General features: G+C 52.0%; 1 protein-coding gene across 1 annotated transcript; it reads right to left on the bottom strand.

Annotated features, from left to right (window-relative positions):
• Window positions 1–17769: 17769 nt before the first annotated feature.
• LOC119320767 lies at window positions 17770–18279 on the bottom strand. The gene has a single exon (XM_037594716.1). It carries the CDS (start codon window positions 18277–18279, stop codon window positions 17770–17772), a length of 510 nt encoding a protein of 169 aa, XP_037450613.1.
• Between the last annotated feature and the right edge of the window lie 3223 nt (window positions 18280–21502).

Raw genomic sequence — 21502 nt, 5'->3', positions numbered from 1 at the left:
AAGCACTACTAGGAAAAGGCCTACTAATGGCGCACTGGTTTTGCCTACTAATGGCGCATTACCAGTGCGCCATTAGTAGCACGCCACTAGTATTTTTTACTAATGGCGCACCACTGGTGCGCCATTAGTATCTGGTATACTAATGGCGCACCAAGCAGTGCGCCATTAGTATGTAACACCATGCGCCATTAGTGTGCCTCCCGGGGGGCCATACGTAAGCATGTGCTTTGTCATACTAATGGCGCATTCTGTGTTGATGCGCCATTGGTATCCTTTGGCATACTAATGGCGCACCTGGTGGTGATGCGCCATTAGTATGAATATTTGGTTTTTTTTGCCTTTTCTGATTTTTGCACAGGTTACAAAATATATTATTGGACAGAATATAGACAGCAGCACACAGCAACATCAGATTCATCGAATATAATAGAAGATTAGTCTCCGAATACAATTCATCATATTAGTTTCCGAATTCAAAAGACCGAACAAAGATAAAACATTACAAGTCTCAAGACCGCGAGTATCGAGTTTGTCTTCACATTACAAGTTGATATCGATCATCTAAACTACCATCGCATAGAAGAGAGTTGTGGTCATCACGATGAGCGTCATCGCGATCAAACTGGTCTTCATCCGGTTCCTGCAACGCTCCCTCCTCTCTCCCGCTAGATAGCGGGCGTATCTAGATTCGGCCTCCGCCCTAGTGGTGTACCCTTTGTAACTGTTACCGCTGAAACGGTGAACCTGTCTCCGACACTCCTCCCAGTCGTCGTATACTCCGGGAACCTTACCCTTGTACACGACAAGCGACGGCATCTCTATGCACAAGCCAAACAACAGACAATACATAAGCAATATGTAAGTATGCAACAAAAGGATCGGAAGAGAAAAGCAATACATTAATAGCACGATTCATGGTCCTACTAATAAATAGCATCGATTACATCTAAGTTGAACGACTGTCCAAACCAAAGAGACATACGAATTCATTAAAGCTTAATTACAACATGAGCCAATCAATGTTTCAGAACTACACATCACTACTTTCGACTCGACTCATTGGACAGGAGCGTGGATGAAGCCGCCGTCTGTCGTGATGGTCATGAAATCGCGGTCGTTGTCACCCTGTATTTGTAGCATTCCATCTATCTCATTGTTGGACGGTTGATATCTGAGGAAGAACTGCCCCGAGGTATGAAGGACATCTTGATGGATGATGTCCGCAAAGTCCGACTAGATGCAAAAGAATTCTTGTCTGAGGTCCGCGTCCTGGATTGCCGACAAGTTCGCGGCCCAATCTTTGAGATTATCTGGTAGCAGAAGTTGATGATGGTCCCTTACGATCGCCCGCATGTGATGGAGGGCGTAGTAGGCATCCTTCTGACCGCCAGGCGGCTGCTTGACGCAGCAGAACTTCGTATTGTGTCAGAACATGTGCTTGCCGTACTTACGAACAGTCCTAGTGAAGGTGCCTCCAGATTTGGTGTAGCCGGGGAGAACATCATCAAGAACTTTCTTGACATTTGTGTAGTCTATCTTGGAGTTACAGTTCGGGTCGAAATACGTGGCCATGGAATATTTCGGGCTTAAGAGGATGAGTGTGCAATGTGTGTCACTGCACAGAACACGGAATGTTAGAAAAAAAAGAACGATCGAAATCTAAGAAATCATATGTTACGGGGCGGTTAAGGGATGACTTACTCGGGAAAGTAAGCCACAAGGAAGTTATCCTTATCTGGGTTTGCCAGAATGACGCCTTCGAGGTGTGAACTCGCAACTTGGCGGTCCCCAGCGTTGCTCAAGTGATTGGCACGCATGTAGAAGGGGTCGACTATCATGATGTCGGGGGTCCTGTCTCTAATGATCCGCATCTCCATACTCAGTGAAAACAGCCGAACGATGGTGTAGTGCAGCGGATGAAGGTTAAACATAGCAAAGATGTCATCAAACCATAGGACGATCGTACCCCCAATGTCGCCATCCACAAAGCCCTTGCCCTATGGCACCTTGGCCACGAAAACCGGGTATGCCACATCCTTCTCTCTGAGAGGCCGCTTCTCCAAAGAAAGAACACTGTCGTGCAGACTCCGTATAGCACCGGTTGCAGCATTCAGCATATTTGGTGGTAGCATCGCCCTACCCTCCACATGCACCCTCCTCGAGATATCCTTAGGTGAAGGTGGCCCGTCCTGAGCACGGATCGAACTCGGTGCCGGCTGGCTCGCACCGGCGCCCTTGTTAGTCTTTCGTTTCCGTCCCTTCTTCTTGATCTCCTATAATGGGACCGAGTTCTGCTCACAGACCGCCTTCTTGAGCGTGTTGGGGCTGATAACATTTCGCACCTCAGCTATCTGAGGCTCGGTGAAGGCGGGAGCTGGAGGCGTCTCCAGAGAACTGAACGCCAGACGACGCCTGTTGCAATTGGATTTCTCCGCCATACCAGCTAGATTGCGGTCGTCTTGGTTGGGTTCTTGAGAAAGAGGCCCGCAGAACTCGTCAGTGTACCCATGTTCGGCAAAGTACTTATCGACTCTGATAAATGTACCGTCGTCGTTGTCGTCGTTATCCGGATCCTGTGCCATAGGGCTGTCCGGATCCTGTGCCATAGGGATGTCCGACATAGGGATGTCCAGCAGGTCCGGTAGCGTTGCGGCGTTCTTGCCATGGCTTGGCGCCGGCACGACTGGCGGTCTTGTCTGTGGGGTGGTGTCCCCCGCCCCCAAACGAATCTGGCTCTTTGGCCAAAGTAGGGGCCAGTTTATGCAGGCGCTGAGGGTCATCTCATCTTCTTCGTCGGCCCCAGCGGTTCGAATCGGAGGTAACAGCTCATCGCAGCCTGGCAGCACCCGAACCACTTCAACCCTATACAGTGTGGGTGGCATCGGATTACCGTGGAACATGGGGTTGCCCGGTTGAACGATTCTGCCCTTGGCGACATCGACCAACTCGGCGCCCATGAAGTGCAAAAGAGTGCAACGAACGTCGGCGGTGCCCTGGGAAAACATGTATAGGGCGTCAAGGATGCCCAGTCAAAGGCAAGGAGATGAAGTCATTGGCCAAGAGGCTTAGTTACCGTGATGCCGTCGAGCTCGGCTAATGTCGAGGTACCGCCAACGGCGGGCGTGCAACTGATGGAGGCGGCGCTTGCTGGTGAGGTGCCGGCCGGCGTACACCCAGGTGCATTAAGCTCCAATACCCGTGTCGGCGCCGGAGACACGAATACCGCCTCCGCCGAAGACACCAATGGCGCCGCCGCCGGAGACACCAATGGCGCCGCTTGCGCGCTGTGCGAGTTGCTTGCCGTGAAGCTGGGAACCGGGGGAGGCCCCTGTTGGCCGCCCGCAATCCACGTCGTCAGCCCATGAATCAACGTAGGCACCATGGCGTTGAGCTTCGTTCCCAGTTGTTGTTCCACTTGCTCTTGGACAAGCTCCGGAATCCGCACCACTTGTGCCTTGAGTGCTACAACCTCGCACGTCTGGCTTTCCGAGCTGGCCTTTTTCTCCTTCCGCACACCAGCGGTATAGTATGACCCCCATTTTGTGGACAAGCCTTTGTCGGCCACACGAGCAGCTGACGTCGGCTTAGTGAGCTTATCCTTGTTTTTCATTACATTAAATGCCCTATTTAAAGGGGTGTCGAAAGGGGAGTGTCAGTGTCAAAACCGGCGGATCTAGGGTAGGGGGTCCCGAACTGTGCGTCTAGGCGGAAGAGTCACCGCGTTGTTCCTCTACCACCGCGACGTGGTGGGTGACCTGGGGAGAGTTAATCTCTCTTAGATCGGTTTTAAGCCCAATCTGATTGTAGTCTGTCGCGACTCCCAGGGCGGCGATGCGGTCCAAGAGTTCATTTAGGGACGAGAGCTCTGTTGGATCCAGCTGCTCGGCGAATTCCGAGTTGACGTGAAGATTGCTTTTGATGACCCGAGAGGTCACCGTTGAAGTGGTGGCCGAACAGGCGGTCATGAGAAAACCACCTAGCCGGATAGTTTGGCCGGCGGCCAAGGCTCCTTGAAGACGGGAAGAGGCATCCTTCCTATTGGTGACGGCATAGAGGAACTCTCAATGAAAGCACCAATGTCAGTGTCAAAACCGGCGGACCTCGGGTAGGGGGTCCCGAACTGTGCGTTTAGGCGGATGGTAACAGGAGACAAGGGACGCGATGTTTTTACCCAGGTTCGGGACCTCTCGATGGAGGTAAAACCCTACTCCTGCTTGATTGATATTGATGATATGGGTAGTACAAGAGTGGATCTACTACGAGATAAAGGAGGCTAAACCCTAGAAGCTAGCCTATGGTATGATTGTTGTAATGGTTGTGTGTCCTACGGACTAAAACCCTCCAGTTTATATAGACATCGAAGAGGGCTAGGGTTACATAGAGTCGGTTACAATGGTAGGAGATATACATATCCGTATCGCCAAGCTTGCCTTCCATGCCAAGGAAAGTCCCATCCGGACACGGGACGAAGTCTTCAATCTTCTATCTTCATAGTCTTGGAGTCCGGCCGACGATGATAGTCCGGCTGTCCGGACACCCCCTAGTCCAGGACTCCCTCAGTAGCCCCTGAACCAGGCTTCAATGACGATGAGTCCGGCGCGCATATTGTTCGGCATTGCAAGGCGGGTTCCTCCTCCGAATAATTCATAGAAGATTGTGAACACCAGGATAGTGTCCGGCTCTGCAATATAAATTCCACATTCCACCATAGAGAGAATAATATGTACACAAGTTCGATCTGCTGACGTATTTCGTGGCATGACGTCACACCACCACCAAGCTTTTACTTGAATCATTTTTTATTATACCACCTCAGCGCGTTTAGCGAAGTGGTTTCCTTGGCACGTCTTGTCGAAGCAGAGATCGTGTTCCCCTTATTCCGGGATTCCCATCAATACGGACGTGGGTAACCCAACCGTGCCCGTCGCCACGCCCCCTCTATCGGAGGCGAGTCCCGAACGGTCACGGAGACGGCTCTTGGTATTCTCCCTCTTTATAATGGGACCAAGGCTCGTTTCTTTTCTTCAATCCTCCATCGAATCTTCTCCTTGCCCCAAGTTCCAACACCCAGAGCCCCAGATTCGAGCGCTTCGGACCTCCAACAATGTCCGGCTCCGACCTACAGGGCCGGTGGATGCCCTCCTCCGTCACGGATGAGGACGTGCTAAAGCTGCGAGAGGCCAAGTACCTGACTTACGAGATTTCGCACAGGTTGCCCGCCGAAGGGCAAGTCATCTCCACCCCCGAGCCCGGCGAGTATGTCGTTTTTGTATCCCACCTCCGTCGGGGTTTAGGCTTCCCGACGGATCCTTTTGTGAGAGGGCTCTTGTTTTACTATGGGTTGGAATTCCACGACTTGGCTCTGGAGTCCATCCTCCATATTTCTGCATTTATTGTCGTCTGCAAAGCCTTCCTCCGCGTCACCCCTCACTTCGGCTTGTGGCTTAAGACCTTCGACGTGAAGCCGAAGATGATTGAGGGGCGTCAAGCAGAGTGCGGTGGGCGGTTGTGAGCAGAAGGGACGACGCTCCATGGCCCGAGGGATCTTTCCAGGAGGAGCTCGGCTTGTGGCAGCAGGAGTGGTTCTATATAACTGCTCCTAGGGGCAGCAGGCAGAAGCCTCCGCCCATCTTCCGCCCGGGCCCTCCACCACGTCTGATGTCATGGGCCAGCCAAGGGCTCAACTGGGGGCCGTCAAAGGACGTGCCCCTACCACAGGGCCGGATTGAAGACCTCCAAGCAAGGGAGATCGATCTGGTCGTGGTGATACAGGTCATGCTGATTAGGCGTCTCCTCCCCTGCAAACGCCGTCCTCTCCGGTTGTGGGAATTTAATCCGGAGGGACCACGAATTCTCCAACACTTCATGGGTACAACACCCGTGGAGATGTACAAATTGTTCTTCAGATCACAAGAGGTGTGTCCGGAATTGACCGAGGATGCCGGCCTAAGCTGCAATCGCCCGGATACACAAGTAAGCAGCTCCGTGTCCGGACATACCGTTTGTTTGACTTTCTATGATTCTCCTTTTGACAAACTGCCCTCTAAACAGGAGTGGATAGCGCAAGAAAAACTGATACGGTGTCCGGCCCCCCTCCCAGAGACCGCGCCGGATCCCGTGCTGGTTAGGATGCTGGAGGATGCGCCTTCAGAGGAAGGCGAAGGGGAGAACGGAGGAACTACCGCCTCAACCAAGGAGGCCTTTGAGGAAGGGGGGATCAAGAATCCCTCCTTCCAGGGGGAGAAGAGGACCGCTCTGAAAACCCGGAGGCCAAAGGCCCGAAGCGGGGGAAGAGATCTTCACCAGAGGGTCCTGCATCCGGAGAGGCTCCGGCCGCACAATCTCCCCTAAAGAATCAGCCCTCCAGCGAGCCGTAAGTAGAAAAAAGGGAGTTTTGTAATAAGGGACATCCCTATTTGTGCTTCTGAGGATAACTTAAGTTTTTACCTTGTAGTTCGGATCTCCGTCCTTCTCAGATGAGCTCATCTTCGGGGGAACTCCGTCCAGAGATGATGGAGAGAGAGACGCCTCCATCCGCCGCGTGATCGGATAGGGCGAACGAGCCTGAAGTGTCATCATGGAGGGTGTCGGTGTCAAAACTGGCGGATCTCGGGTAGGGGGTCCCGAACTGTGTGTCTAGGCGGATGGTAACAGGAGACAAGGGACACGATGTTTTTACCCAGGTTCGGGCCCTCTCGATGGAGGTAAAACCCTACTCCTGCTTGATTGATATTGATGATATGGGTAGTACAAGAGTGGATCTACCACGAGATCAAGGAGGCTAAAACCCTAGAAGCTAGCCTATGGTATGATTGTTGTAATGATTGTTGTCCTACGGACTAAAACCCTCCGGTTTATATAGACACCGGGGAGGGCTAGGGTTACACAGGGTCGGTTAAAAAGGTAGGAGATCTACATATCCGTATTGCCAAGCTTGCCTTCCACGCCAAGGAAAGTCCCATCCGGACACGGGACGAAGTCTTCAATCTTGTATCTTCATAGTCTTGGAGTCCGGCTGACGATGATAGTCCGGCTATCCGGACACCCCCTAGTCCAGGAGTCCCTCAGTAGCCCCCGAACCATGCTTCAATGACGATAAGTCCAGCGCATTTATAGTCTTCGGCGTTGCAAGGCGGGTTCTCCCTTAAGTTCCATGTACCTGCCGAACAGTGTCCGGCTTCCTTATCAATGTTGCGCTTCTTGGCTTCCACGCCCAATAATGGCCTTCTTCCACGCGTCGCATGAATGCGAAAAGCCAGGGTATCTTTTGTGTTTTCCCCCTTGGCCGCGCAAACAATCTGCCTATAAGAGAGGCAAGAATCAAGATCCAAATCACACCATCTTCCTTCCGCGAGTACTCATCGGAGCGCTTCCGACCAAAAATCCATTCCATCATGGACCGTCGACGCGGCTCCTCCTCTCGCGCTCCCAGCCCTCTGCCAGGAGACTGGCGGAGATGTTCTATCCCGCCCAACGAGCTGCTGACGCTCCAAGCGGAGGGATATCTCCCTCCAGCCTTCATGGTCCAGGTTCGAGCCAGGCTGGCCACCTACCAAGGTGGGAAGCAAGCGGAGGCTACCCCAAATCCCAACAAAGGGGAGCGGGTATGCTTCGTCCCCTATCTGATAAGGGGGCTCGGATTTCCTATACATCCGTTCCTCCGCGGGCTCCTGGAGTTCTACGGACTCCAGCTCCATCACCTCACGCCCGCCTCTATCCTGCATATCGCGGGTTACGTAGCTCTTTGCGAGCTATTTCTGGGCGTCGAGCCCCATTTTGCGCTGTGGAAGAGGTTGTTCTGCCTTGTACCCCGCTCTCGCGAGGGGTCCATATATCAAGTGGGCGGTGCCGAAATATGGCACATCGCCGGGACCGGATATCCATTTGGAACCCCTAAGAAGGAATCCGAAGACTGCCCTTTAGAATGGTTTTACGTAGAAGACGCTCCGCTGCCGGACCCTGTTCAGATCGGCCTCCCGGAGTTCAGTAATGCTCCTTTGAAGAAACACCTTAGCTGGCGCCCACGGAGCCCATGCTGGAGGAAGACAAGAGCGTCCATTATTTGATGGGCCGAATAAGGTTACTGGCCCATACTGGGTTGACCATGATTGGAGTCATGGCAACGTGCATTATGCGGGGGGTGCAGCCGCTACAATACAGGGGCCACCCTATGTGGGATTTCAACGGGGAGGACGATGCCACCCGTCATGGCCGCAAAGGGCCGGGATCGGCCGAAGACCTGGCGAAGATCATGTTCGGCCTGTACACGGGGGAGAAGGAGGATTTCCTCCAGACGAGCCCATTGAATGGGTTCTCCATGAATAACCCTCGGCGTTGGGTAAGCGAACACTCTGTGTGCCCGACCCATGCTCTTCGAAGTTTAAGTTTCTTATATTATGCTTTCGACGCAGGAGCTGCGTCGGGTTGTGGAGGGCATGCTTAGTCTAGCTCCGCAACCTGAGGACCCAGAGAGATCCCAGGATACGGCCTCCGAAGAGGACCCGGACATAAAGGTGGAGCTAATCGACGGGGTGTTCCACCAGCTCAGCATGGATAACGCTTTAGTCGCCATTACGGCTGACTACCCCGGACTATATCCGGCTTCCCAAGTGATTGTGACCGAAGTCCTGACACCATTATTTCTTCCTCACTCATTTCTGACACGATGGTGCTTTGCAGGAGGCGTCTTCGAGGCGGGAAGCCGAACCCGCGGCGGCTGACCAACAGGGGTCAGTCCGGCCCAGCAGGCGGAAGAGGAGCGCGGCGTGGATTGAAACGTCGCCGCAAAGGTATAGCTCACGGTTCGTTATTTAGAGCAACATTCCTAGGAAGCGTTTGAATGCTCATGACTTTTGTAGGAGAAAAAGCGCCCGCCGGACTGCGGGCGTAGAGGTTGCCAACCCAGCCTCTACTAGCCAGGCTCCAGCACCTGGTCTGGAGGGGGAGGCGAGCGCAAGGCGTGAGCCGGATACTCCTCCAACGGAGGATGCCGACAGACTGTCCACCACCAAGTCTGAGGTGGAGAGCGCCATGAACCACAGGCGCCGCCGGACAGTTTTTCGTGACGTGTGCTTCTCCCCTGAGGCGTTGAATGCCTTTAACGCGGGGGACGCGCACCTCCGTGCTGCTCAAGATGGTTTGACCAGAGCCACGGAGCAGTATGTAAAAGACATACGGGTAAGAGATTTTAATAGTTGTATATGCCAGTAGCCCCCGAGACTTAAAGTAGTTATATTAACTGGTTTAAGGATCATTTGAAATGCAGGATCTTACAAAGAAGAATACCCAACTATCTCAGGAGCTGCAAGAGTGTAAGGCCCAACTTGAGGCCGCACTGGCTGCCGCAGGGGGAAACACAGGGACCCCTCCTGGTAACACATTATTTTTTAGAAAGATAAGTGGTGTGCGGCGTGCGCGCAAGTCTAATAATGACATTGCAGGTGCTGCCGAACAGGATCCGGACAGGCAAGAACTACTGCGCCAGCTGAAGGCCGGCGAGAGGGTGCTGACGAGGGTGCAGCAGGAAAGGAACAAGCTCCAAGATGCCCACGCTCAGCTTGGGGAAGAGCTGAAAGGTGTTCGGGCCGAGCTGTCTGGCTCCATTAAGGAGAATCAGCGGCTTCGTCGCGGCATCTATAGTAAGTGCTTGAGCGAACTCCTTTGAAAAGAAGAGTTCGGCGAGGAAGTCAATTGACAAAATATGTCTGTAGGTGTACTCATAGGTCGCCCTGTGGAGGAGATGCCCGTATCAATGGGTGATCAACTTCCCGAGCTGGTGCAACTGCTCGAACGAGTTCGGCAGGCAATGAGCGGCGTCGTCCAGGCTTTATGGCCATCCCTCTCCCAGCCCGAGGGCCTTGGAGAGCTTGCGGAGAAGCTTCAGGGAGTGTGGCAGCGCTTCCGTTTATGGAAGATTTCGGCCTGCCGCCAAGGTGCCAGGGAGGCGTGGGCCATGGTGAAGACGCGGTAGAAGAAGGCGGATCCCAACCACATGGCCGAGGTCGGACCTGTGGGGCCTGATGGGAAGGAGATCCCTATGAGTTTAGTATACGGTCAAGTAGAGTTGGCCGCTAAATTTTCCCAACGGGACTGTAAATTAGACAGCCTGTTAGACGGGATTGAGGAGGAATACAGTCAGTCTATTTGACAATGTATTTTAAAATGACATGTAAAATGCCTTCTAGCCGGATTGTAGATCGTTTGTCTTTGCCGACCTTTTCGCTTCAACCTCGGGACCCTAGAGTCCGGAGTGTGTCCGAATACCTTCTCGGTTAAGAAACAACCGGGGCATGCATGGAGACCAAGCGTAGGGATCATTAGTGCTTTATCAGACAAGTGCCCAACTAGTTATGTTATATTACATGGTTAGTAAGAAACATCTTCCAGGGAGAATAGTTCCGTTAAGGGTTCCTTTCCCTGGGAGGCATGCCCTAAAGTGCATGTCCGGTCTGCGAAAAGAGCAGAAAAACATCTGGGGGCAGATAAATAAGTAGGTAAAAAATCATCTTTCAAGTCACCGACCGAATATTCCCTTAAGAATGCTAGCTTTCGGCTTCACACAGTCTGAGGTACACATCCGGCTGACCCGGCAGTAACAATCGCAGAGGTGCTCCCTTTACCTCCTAGCCGAACAATCGGGAATGTAGGGGTAAGCACAGGAGCCAGGCAACCCAGCTTGGCCAAAACTTAAGTCATATCGATGCATATAATGGTGAATAAAAGGTACATGTGGAAGTTTGACACATGTGTTGGGCAGTAGGCCCTTATAAGTAAGCTTCTGGTAAAGAAGCCCCCAGGTATAATGAGTGCAGATAGCACATCAAGTGTGTGCAAACAATGCGCAAGTAGGCCTTTAAGGGCTTGTATGAAAAAGGGGTGAGAGAAAAAAGAGAAACAAAAGACAGCTGAAGTGTAGAAAGTTGGACGTGGGAAAGGGATGAACTCTTAGTCCAGCGCTAGGCATAGAATCTTCGGAGGCAGGCTGCGTTCCATGGGTTCGGCTCGAGTCGGTTGTCCGATGCATTTCGCAGACGGTACGCTCCACCGGTCAGGACTTGATCGATAATGAAGGGGCCTTCCCATTTGGGCTTGAGCTTGTCCTTTTTCTTGTCCGGCAGGCGTAGAACTAGTTCGCCAATGTTGTAAGTCTTGGCCCGTACTTCTCTGCTTTGATATCTTCGAGCCTGCTGCTGATAGAATGCGGAACGAGCCTTGGCGACGTCACGTTCTTCCTCCAATGCGTCCAAGCTGTCCTGCCGATCCAGCTCGGCTTCTCTTTCTTCGTACATGCGCACTCGAGGTGAGTCATGAATGATGTCGCAGGGCAAAACTGCTTCTGCGCCGTATACCATAAAAAATGGTGTGAATCCGGTAGTACGGTTGGGCGTGTCCGCAGCCCCCAGAGTACGGAGTCGAGCTCCTCTACCCAGTGCGTGTCAGATTTCGTAAGGGACCGCACTAGTCTGGGTTTGATGCCGCTCATTATTAGACCGTTCGCTCGTTCCACTTGACCGTTGGTTTGAGGATGATAGACTGAAGCGCAATCGAGCTTAATGCCCATATTTTTGCAACATGATTTAACCTCGTCGGCCGTGAAGTTCGTGCCGTTATCGGTGATGATGCTGTGGGGGACACCATAACGGTGTACTACCCCGTATATGAAGTCTATCACTGGTCCGGACTCTGCCGTTTTAACTGGCTTGGCCTATATCCATTTGGTGAATTTATCCACCATGACCAATAGGTACCTTTGCTTGTGGGTTCCCCCTTTAAGGGGTCCAACCATGTCAAGCCCCGAGACCGCGAACGGCCAGGTAATGGGTATAGTTTTGAGGGCGGTGGGTGGCATATGGCTCTGATTAGCAAAGAGCTGACAACCGACGCATCTTTGGACTAAGTCCTAAGCATCTGCCCGGGCCGTCGGCCAATAAAATCCTGTACGGAATGCCTTTCCTACAAGGGCCCGAGCTGCGGCGTGGTGTCCGCCTAGTCCGGCATGAATTTCAGCCAGAAGGTTTCGCCCTTCCTCTTCGGAGATACACCTTTGAAGGACTCCGGTTGTGCTTTTCTTATAGAGTTCTCCCTTATGGACCTTGTAGGCTTTAGATCGCCGGACTATGCAGCGGGCCTCATTTTGGTCTTCGGGAAGTTCCTGCCTAAGCAAGTAGGCTAGGAATGGCTCTGTCCACGGGGCGATTACTGCCATTATGTCGTGGGCTAAAGGTGTTGTTTCATTGGCTGAATCGCCGATTATGTCAGATTGTTTTGTGTCGGTTGGTGCGGCTGCTTCCGGTTTGTTATTTCCGGACTCCTCTTCCCATAGTACGGATGGATTAAAGAGCCGTTCCAGGAAGATGTTTGGAGGGACAGCGTAGCATTTTGCGCCGATGCGTGCCAATACGTCGGCTGCTTGGTTATTATCCCGGGCTACGTGGTGGAATTCAAGTCCTTCGAACCGAGCTGACATTTTGAGGATAGCGTTACGATAGGCTGCCATTTTCGGATCCTTGGTGTCAAAGTCTCTATTTACTTGGGATATTGCGAGGTTCGAGTCCCCACGCACCTCTAGGCGTTGAATGCCCATGGAGATTGCCATCCGGAGGCCATGTAAAAGGGCCTTGTATTCGGCTGCATTGTTGGAGTCCGTGTACATTATCTGAAGTACGTATTGGACTGTGTCCCCGGTTGGGGACGTCAATACGACGCCAGCCCCCAATCCGGCCAACATTTTGGAACAGTCGAAGTGCATAATCCAATTGGAGTATGCGCCGTACTCTTTAGGGAGTTCGCCTTCCGTCCATTCAGCGACAAAGTCAGCCAAAACTTGCGACTTTATAGCTCGCCGAGGTTTGTAAGTTATATCGAATGGTAAGAGCTCAATGGCCCATTTTGCAATCCTGCCCGTCGCATCGCGGTTGTTTATAATGTCGGTGAGGGGTACTTCGGAAGCCACTGTTATTGAACACTCTTGAAAGTAGTGTCGGAGCTTTCGGGATGCCATGAACACCACATATGCTATCTTTTGGTAGCGCGGGTAACGGGACTTGCAGGGAGTTAACACAGTGGATACGTAGTACACTGGTTTTTGAAGAGGGAATTTATGCCCTTCTGTCTCTCGTTGTACGACGAGTACCGCGCTTACAACTTGATGTGTTGCCGTGATGTATAACAACATTGGTTCGCCCAGGTTAGGCGCAGCCAGGACCGGATTTGTTGCCAATATGGCTTTTATTTCTTCGGGTCCGGCGGTGGCAGCATCCGTCCACTCGAAGTGTTCGGTGCGCCTGAGGAGGCGATAGAGGGGCAGTGCCTTTTCTCCCAAACGGGAGGCAAAGCGGCTTAGAGCCGCCACTCATCCAGTCAATTTTTGTATTTGTTTGAGGTCTTTTGGAATATCTAGCTGTGACAGAGCTCGGATCTTGGCTGGGTTTGCTTCAATTCCTCTACCGGATATAATGAAGCCCAGGAGCTTTCCGGCTGGTACGCCGAACACGCATTTTTCCGGATTCAGCTTGATGTCATATGCTCGGAGGTTGTCGAATGTGAGCCTCAAATCGTCTACTAGGGTTTCGACGTGTTTGGTTTTGACGACTACGTCGTCTACGTATGCCTCTACTGTTTTGCCGATCTGGGTAGCCAGACATGTCTGAATCATGCGCTGATATGTTGCGCCGGCGTTTTTAAGTCCGAAGGGCATCGTGTTGAAGCAGAATGGTCCATATGGAGTAATGAATGCCATTGCGGCTTTGTCCGCTTCCGTCATCTTCATTTGATGGTAGCCGGAGTATGCGTCCAGGAAGCACAATGAATCGTGCCCTGTGGTATCATCGATAATTTGGTCGATGCGGGGGAGGGGGAAGGGATCCTTTGGGCAGGCCTGGTTGAGGTCTTTAAAATTGACACATAGGCACCAGGATTTGTCCTTCTTTGGTACCATTACCAGGTTTGCTAGCCAATCCGGATGGTTGATATCTCTGATGAATCCGGCTTCCAATAGTTTGGCTAGTTCTTCTCCCATTGCCTATCTTTTGGGTTCGGAAAATCGTCGAAGAGCCTGTTTGACTGGTTTGAACCCTTTTAGGATATTTAGGCTATGCTCTGCCAATCTGCACGGCATTCCCGGCATATCTGAAGGGTGCCAGGCGAAAATGTCCCAATTTTCCAAAAGGAATTTTCGCAGTGCAGCGTCTACATCAGGGTTCAACTGTGCCCCGATGGAGGCCGTCTTTGTCGGGTCCGTTGGATGGACCTGGAATTTTACTATTTCGTTCGCTGGTTTAAAGGAGGTGGACTTGGATCTCTTATCGAGTATCACGTTGTCCCTATTAATTGTGCCGGAACCCTACCCGTCTCAAGGCTCAAGGGCCGAGAAGTTTCCGAATTTGGAAGCTTGGAAAGTGGAACATTGTCCCACAAGTCCGGTCCGATGCCTGACTCGGAAGCCCGAACATGACTAGTTTTCAATATAGGCGAAGAGTCACCGCGTTGTTCCTCTACCACCGCGACGTGGTGGGTGACCTGGGGAGAGTTAATCTCTCTTAGATCGGTTTTAAGCCCAATCTGATTGTAGTCTGTCGCGACTCCCAGGGCGGCGATGCGGTCCAAGAGTTCATTTAGGGACGAGAGCTCTGTTGGATCCAGCTGCTCGGTGAATTCCGAGTTGACGTGAAGATTGCTTTTGATGACCCGAGAGGTCACCGTCGAAGTGGTGGCCGAACAGGCGGTCATGAGAAAACCACCTAGCCGGATAGTTTGGCCGGCAGCCAAGGCTCCTTGAAGACGGGAAGAGGCATCCTTCCTATCGGTGACGGCATAGAGGAACTCTCAATGAAAGCACCAATGTCGGTGTCAAAACCGGCGGATCTCGGGTAGGGGGTCCCGAACTGTGCGTCTAGGTGGATGGTAACAGGAGACAAGGGACACGATGTTTTTACCCAGGTTCGGGCCCTCTCGATGGAGGTAAAACCCTACTCCTGCTTGATTGATATTGATGATATGGGTAGTACAAGAGTGGATCTACCACGAGATCAAGGAGGCTAAAACCCTAGAAGCTAGCCTATGGTATGATTGTTGTAATGATTGTTGTCCTACGGACTAAAACCCTTTGGTTTATATAGACACCGGGGAGGGCTAGGGTTACACAGAGTCGGTTACAATGGTAGGAGATCTATATATCCGTATTGCCAAGCTTGCCTTCCATGCCAAGGAAAGTCCCATCCGGACACGGGACGAAGTCTTCAATCTTGTATCTTCATAGTCTTGGAATCCGGCTGACGATGATAGTCCGGCTATCTGGACACCCCCTAGTCCAGGACTCCCTCAGAGGGTATCCCCGAGTCCGGGAGGGCCGAATAGTTCGGCACCAACTGGCGTGCGGCCGGGGGAGCTGAAGGATCTGCTTGAGAGGGCGTCCATCTTAGAAGGTCACCATACACTGATGAGTATGGGGATTGAAAGAATTTCATCCGCCGAAGGCGGATTGCGTGATGCCGTCAGCAGTTTGCTGGCGGGGTTTGAGGTACGTAAAAATGACATACCCTTTGACAGTTTTACGCATAAAGTGGGCCCTGTGTAGATAGTAGCCCCGGAGACTCGGTAGGGTGTTGAGGACGACAGCGTGTCGAGGATCAAAATCCCAGGTGTTGATTTTCGCCTTTCCTATGCAGGTGGCGGATAGTTTGGTGGCTAGCCGGACTGATGGAGTTGCCGAACTAAAGCGGCAGCTCGATGTTGCGGATGCAGACATCGCGCTGGTCAATAAACGACTTGACGAGTCACAAGGTAGGTTTTTTCTCTGTAGTCACCTAGTAAGGGAGCCGAAGCCAACTCCTTACAACGTGTGTGCTAAATGCAGATGGTGCCGCTGCTGTGGAGAGCCTTCGGGCAGAACTAGCTCAAGCCAAGGGACAAGCCAGAAGGAGTGATGTGGCTGCCTTGAGGGCGACCGAAGAGCTGGAAGCCGAAAGGGCTGCACACTGCCAAAGCAGGGAGGAGATGGCCGAAATGGCCGTCAAGTTAAAAGATGCTACCGACCACAATGAGGTTCTTGAAAAGGAGCGCCTAGCGGAGCGAGAAGACCTGGGGAAGGCCACCGCCGAAGCCAAGGATGCCCGTTCTGCAATGCGGGCTATAAAGGAGGAGCTGCGTCAGGCCGGAGACATTGTGGCTGGCAAGCCCTTTCTGCTGCGCCGAAGGTTTACAGATCCAAAGTATGCTCAGATGCGCCAGCTGTGGGGTCCGGAGGATCCTTATATGGACTTTGCGGTGAGTGCGGCGGATGCCGTTGTGCACTTCCGAAGTCAGAAGGATCACAAGACGGAAGAGCTGTTTTGGTCTCAATTCCATAGTCCGGAGCGTTCACTTCCGCTGACCGATCAGTTGGCCGAGTGGGCTGAGCTGAATAGATTGTTCGGGCTTGCCATGACGGATATTGTGACCCATGTCTGGCCGGATAGGCCCAAGCCGAAGAGTTATTTTGGCTTATTGATGCAATTTCTTGGGGCGGTGCCGCATATCAAGGCGATGAAGCGGTCGGCCTGCATAGAGGGTGCACGGATGGCCCTTGCCCGTGTGAAGACACATTGGACAGAGATGGATGCCACCGCTGTTGCGACCCAGGGTTCGGATGAGAGCCGGTTACCCGCCGAGCACTATTTTGGGGAAGTTTTGCGTGGTGCTCGTGTAATAGAGTCGCAGTGCTCAAAAAATGTCGTGTTCAAATGAACTTTATGATTTGTAAAACAATGTTTATAATATAAGTGCTTTTTGTACTTGTGCGTGCAAGTATTGGAATATCTCATGTGCAGCCGTTTAATGTATGCTTGTGTATAACCTGAAAGATGGCAGTCTTCGGCTTCAGCCCCCACGCACATAGTGCGGGGGTGTTTGCAAAATAGCGCATTTTCACACTTAATCCAACGTCTTGGTCCTGTAAAGGAGGTGGTAGCGTAGCAAATGAGGCAACCGGACTATAATGCTTTATCACTTTCACTTAGCCATAGGAGTTCGAGGGTGGGGCTACGATATAGCCCCTGGGGGCACCGCGCTCTCCGAGTTCGGGGCGCGTATGTGCCTGACCGGGAAGCGGTCCTTCGTCAAAGCGGAGGAATTCTAAACATTCCGGTAGTCGATCGAGTGGTTGACCAGTCTCTCGCTGTATCATGACAGTCAGTTTTTGGCTTTCTCTACTGTGGTGCTCGCCCGGCCGAACCGGGGCACAATCGCAGTAGTTCTCCTGGTGCCGCGTTAGCCGATGATACAGAACGTAAGGCAGCAAAACACAGGAGCCGGGCAAACCCAACATTTTACCAAAGACATGACTCGGAGCTGATGCATATAGGGCCTAACTCGAGACGCCGAACACTCCCTAAGGTGTTCGGTCTTTATAATAACGGGCAGAACAATGCCCTAAGCCCCTAGTGTCCAGGTACAGGCGAAAATTTCTGGCGCGGCCAATGCCAAAACGCCAGCCTCCTCGTTGGTTATGGTGAAAAACCGTGGGATGTGATCAACAAAAGACAGTAAAAAAGGTTTACGCAGGGACATAATCTGAAAAGAATCCTTCCGACGGGTCCCTGCTGCACGTCTGCGCCTGTGTCTCCGTTGTACCGTATCCTGGACGGGCGTACACGTTGTTCATCTATAAAAAGAGAGGAACTTAGTTTGAAAAGTAATCGTGCAAAAAATTAATTAAAAATCTAAATATGAATGAATGAATAAAGCTGAGCTTATATTAGCTCATACGCACAGCCCCTTGTAAAGGGGGTGCGGTTAGGGAGCCCCTAGCTTATTTATGCCGGACTCGTCTAGCCGTGTCCGGGGTCTTAAACGACCTTTTAATGAGATGATGCCGCGTGGACCGGGCATTTTAAGTGTAAGAGACGCGTAGTGTGGTATTGCATTAAAGCGGACAAAAGCTTCACATCCCAATAGTGCTTGATGGCTACTTTTGAATGGGGCGACGTGAAAGATTAACTTTTCGCGTCGAAAGTTGTCGGGTGACCTGAACACAACTTCTAGTAGTAAGGAGCCTGTGCACTTGGCGTAAGGGCCTGGCGTCACTCCTTTGAAGGAAGTGCGACTATGTCGAATTTTTGTAAGGTCTATCCCCAACTTGCGGATTGTGTCTGGATATAGCAGGTTTAAATCACTGCCGCCGTCCATCAGGACTTTTGTAAATTGTAGTCCGTCGATTATGTGATCCAATATCAGACCAGTCCATCCTGCGTTTCGAATACTTCTGGAATAGTCCCGGTGGCCAAAAGTAATTGGTTTTGACATCCAATCTCGGGGTTCCGCTGGGGTGGACCGTGCGACACCTACTTTGGCGAGTGCCGCATTGTTTTTCCATATAATCACATGAAGTGAGTTTACTGTTTTGACTTCTTGCGGGAAAGTCTTATTTTTTCCGGCGCTCTGCTGGTGGGGTTTGTCATCATCCTCGCTTGGTGCTTCGAGCCCCTTGTGTTCGGTGTTGAGTCGGCCGGACTGTTTAAAGACCCAACAATCTCGGTGGGTGTGGTTTGCAGGCCTTCCCGAGGTGCTATGGATTTGACATATCCGGTCCAAAATTTTGTTTAAGTTGGATAGCTCTTCACTGTTGTCCTTAAGAGGCAGTGTTTTGTTGTTCGGCCGCGAGCTTTTAAATCCGGCGTTGACCGTTGTATTCTTTGGGCTTTTTTCTTTATTTCGGCGCTGGTCCTTTCTGTGCCGTGATTTTCCGTTTCCATCTCTGATCTCGGATGTACTCGGGTCGCTGGTGCTGCATCTTGCTAGCCAGCTGTCCTCCCCCGCACAGAAGCGGGTCATGAGGCTTGTTAGCGCGGCCATTGTTCTCGGCTTCTCTTGGCCGAGGTGTCTGGTGAGCCATTCGTCTCGGACATTATGTTTAAAAGCTGCTAAGGCATCGGCATCCGGACAGTCGACTATTTGGTTCTTTTTGGTAAGAAACATGTTCCAGAACTTGCGCACTAACTCTCCGGGCTGTTGAGTTATGTGACTTAAATCGTCTGCATCTGGAGGGCGGACATAAGTCCCTTGAAAATTTAATCTAAACGCGTCCTCGAGCTCTTCCCAACTTCCAACAGTATTTTCTGGGAGGCTTTTGAGCCGATGCCGAGCTGGCCCTTTGAGCTTGAGGGGTAGATATTTTATGGCGTGGAGATCATCTCCTCTAGCCATGTGTATGTGTAGTATGTAATCCTCAATCCAGACACCGGGGTCTGTTGTTCCGTCGTATGCCTCTATGTTTACGGGTTTGAATCCCGCTGGAAATTCATGATCCAGCACCTCATCGGTGAAACATAGTGGGTGTGCGTCGCCCCTGTATCTAGGCGTGCCGTTATCTTCGAGCATGTGGCGTGTTGTGTTGCTTCCTGGGGCCCTCTTTTTTGGCCCATAAATGGACCTATCCGGGCCGTCTGTTTTACGAGGATCATGTGTCGTCTTGTGTGCGACGCCGCTTGTCGCTTTTGGCCTGTCATCTGGTCGTCTATCCGGCCAGGCAGCCTCTTTGCTTTTTGACTGTGGGGGCTCTATGGCCTCCTCGTCGAATTCTGGCAGCCGCTTGTGCTTCGGGTACCTCTTTGTTTGGTGGCTATTGCCATATTTGTCCGCGGTCTTGAGTACCTTGCTCCACCTCATTCTGAGTATGTCTTCCGCTGTTTTGAGCTTCCGTTTTTCCTTTTTCAGACTTCTTGCAGTGGCGACAAGTCTTTTGTGAAGGTTCTTATGCTCCGGTGGTGTGTCCGGCGTGAGATCGTCTGGACTGTTGTTTTCGCCGGGCGTGGATTGATTATCCAATTCGTCCTGTTTGGATGTTTGCTTGGTTGCATGTTCGTCGTCCACTGGTTTTCCCTGCTCTATTGCTGGGTCATTAGGAGTGCTATTTTTGTCGAGGCGGGACTTAGGGCGGCGTCTGCGTCGCCGTTTTGGTTGTTTGTCGGCGGAATTATCCTTTGCCGCGTCCCGTTGTTCCTCGTTATCGCTTCCTTTTGGGGTGTCCACCATATATACATCATGGGTTGGGGTGGCCTTCCAGTGCTCGGTAAGCGCTGGTTCTTGGTAGTCTCCGGCATTGTCGTCCATACTGTCGAGTTCTTCGGAGTCGTAGTCTAGCATGTCGGTTAGATCGTCGACAGTGGCTACAAAGTGGGTGGTGGGTGGGCTTTGAATTTCTTCGTCGTCCGCATCCCAACCATCCTGACCGCAGTCCGGCCAGGGCTCTCCTGATAGCGAGAGATGCTTTAGGGAATTCAGGATGTCACCAAAGGGTGAGTGCTGAAAGATGTCCGCGGCGGTGAACTCCATGATCGGCGCCCAATCGGATTCGATTGGCAGGGGCGCAGGAGGTTCGAAGTCCGGCAGGGAGTCCGGCGCCTTGGAGTCACGGGCTTTATAAGGGACGAGGTCAGTATTCGGCTCCATCATCGTAGAAGTTGCAGCTCCCGAGGCGGTGTCCAGCCACCTGTCCTCGATCTGCGCAGTCTGCTCCGAACTATGGGTCAGAGCGGACTCGTGTGCGGCCTCCAGGGCACTGTCCGGCGACAAAGCTAAATCATGCGTCTCGAGATAGCATGGCACGCTCGGCTGTGGCTCGAATCCGTCGAAGATTAAGTCTCCGCGGATGTCGGCCGTGAAGTTTAGGCTTCCCAACCTGACCTGATGGCCAGGGGCGTAGCTTTCGATCTGCTCCAGATGGCCGAGTGAATTGGCCCGTAGTGCAAAGCCGCCGAACACGAAGATCTGTCCGGGGAGAAAAGTCTCACCCTGGACGGTGTTGTTGTTGATTGAAGAAGCCATCAAGCCTATCGGTGACGACACAAAGGAACTCTCAATGAAAGCACCAATGTCGGTGTCAAAACCGGCGGATCTTGGGTAGGGGGTCCCGAACTGTGCGTCTAGGCGGATGGTAACAGGAGACAAGGGACACGATGTTTTTACCCAGGTTCGGGCCCTCTTGATGGAGGTAAAACCCTACTCCTGCTTGATTGATATTGATGATATGGGTAGTACAAGAATGGATCTACCATGAGATCAAGGAGGCTAAACCCTAGAAGCTAGCCTATGGTATGATTGTTGTAATGGTTGTGTGTCCTACTGACTAAGACCCTCCGGTTTATATAGACACCGGAGAGGGCTAGGGTTACACAGAGTCGGTTACAATGGTAGGAGATCTACATATCCGTATCGCCAAGCTTGCCTTCCACGCCAAGGAAAGTCCCATCCGGACACGGGACGAAGTCTTCAATCTTGTATCTTCATAGTCTTGGAGTCCGGCCGACGATGATAGTCCGGCTGTCCAGACACCCCCTAGTCTAGGACTCCTCAGGGACCTCTGAGACGACCCCGCGCTACTGCTTTCAGTGTCCTACGAAAGGAACGTGAACCATTTAGAAATATTGGGGATTAATTAGAGTGCAACCATATGGAGTTAATTACGCGGGGGTGTATTCCTTACCAGAACAAGCTCAAGCGCCCTGGTCTTCGGATCCGTGCTAAGCTC

The sequence above is a fragment of the Triticum dicoccoides genome, chromosome 6B (assembly GCF_002162155.2).
Source record: "Triticum dicoccoides isolate Atlit2015 ecotype Zavitan chromosome 6B, WEW_v2.0, whole genome shotgun sequence".
Classification (NCBI taxonomy): Eukaryota; Viridiplantae; Streptophyta; class Magnoliopsida; order Poales; family Poaceae; genus Triticum; species Triticum dicoccoides.
The sequence above is the reverse complement of the archived record's forward strand: the minus strand, read 5'-3'. Positions and strand labels throughout refer to the sequence as shown.

Excerpts from the sequence above, each read along its gene's own strand:
- LOC119320767 (XM_037594716.1), bottom strand. The coding sequence starts at position 18,279 with ATGTCAAAACCAATTACTTTTGGCCACCGGGACTATTCCAGAAGTATT.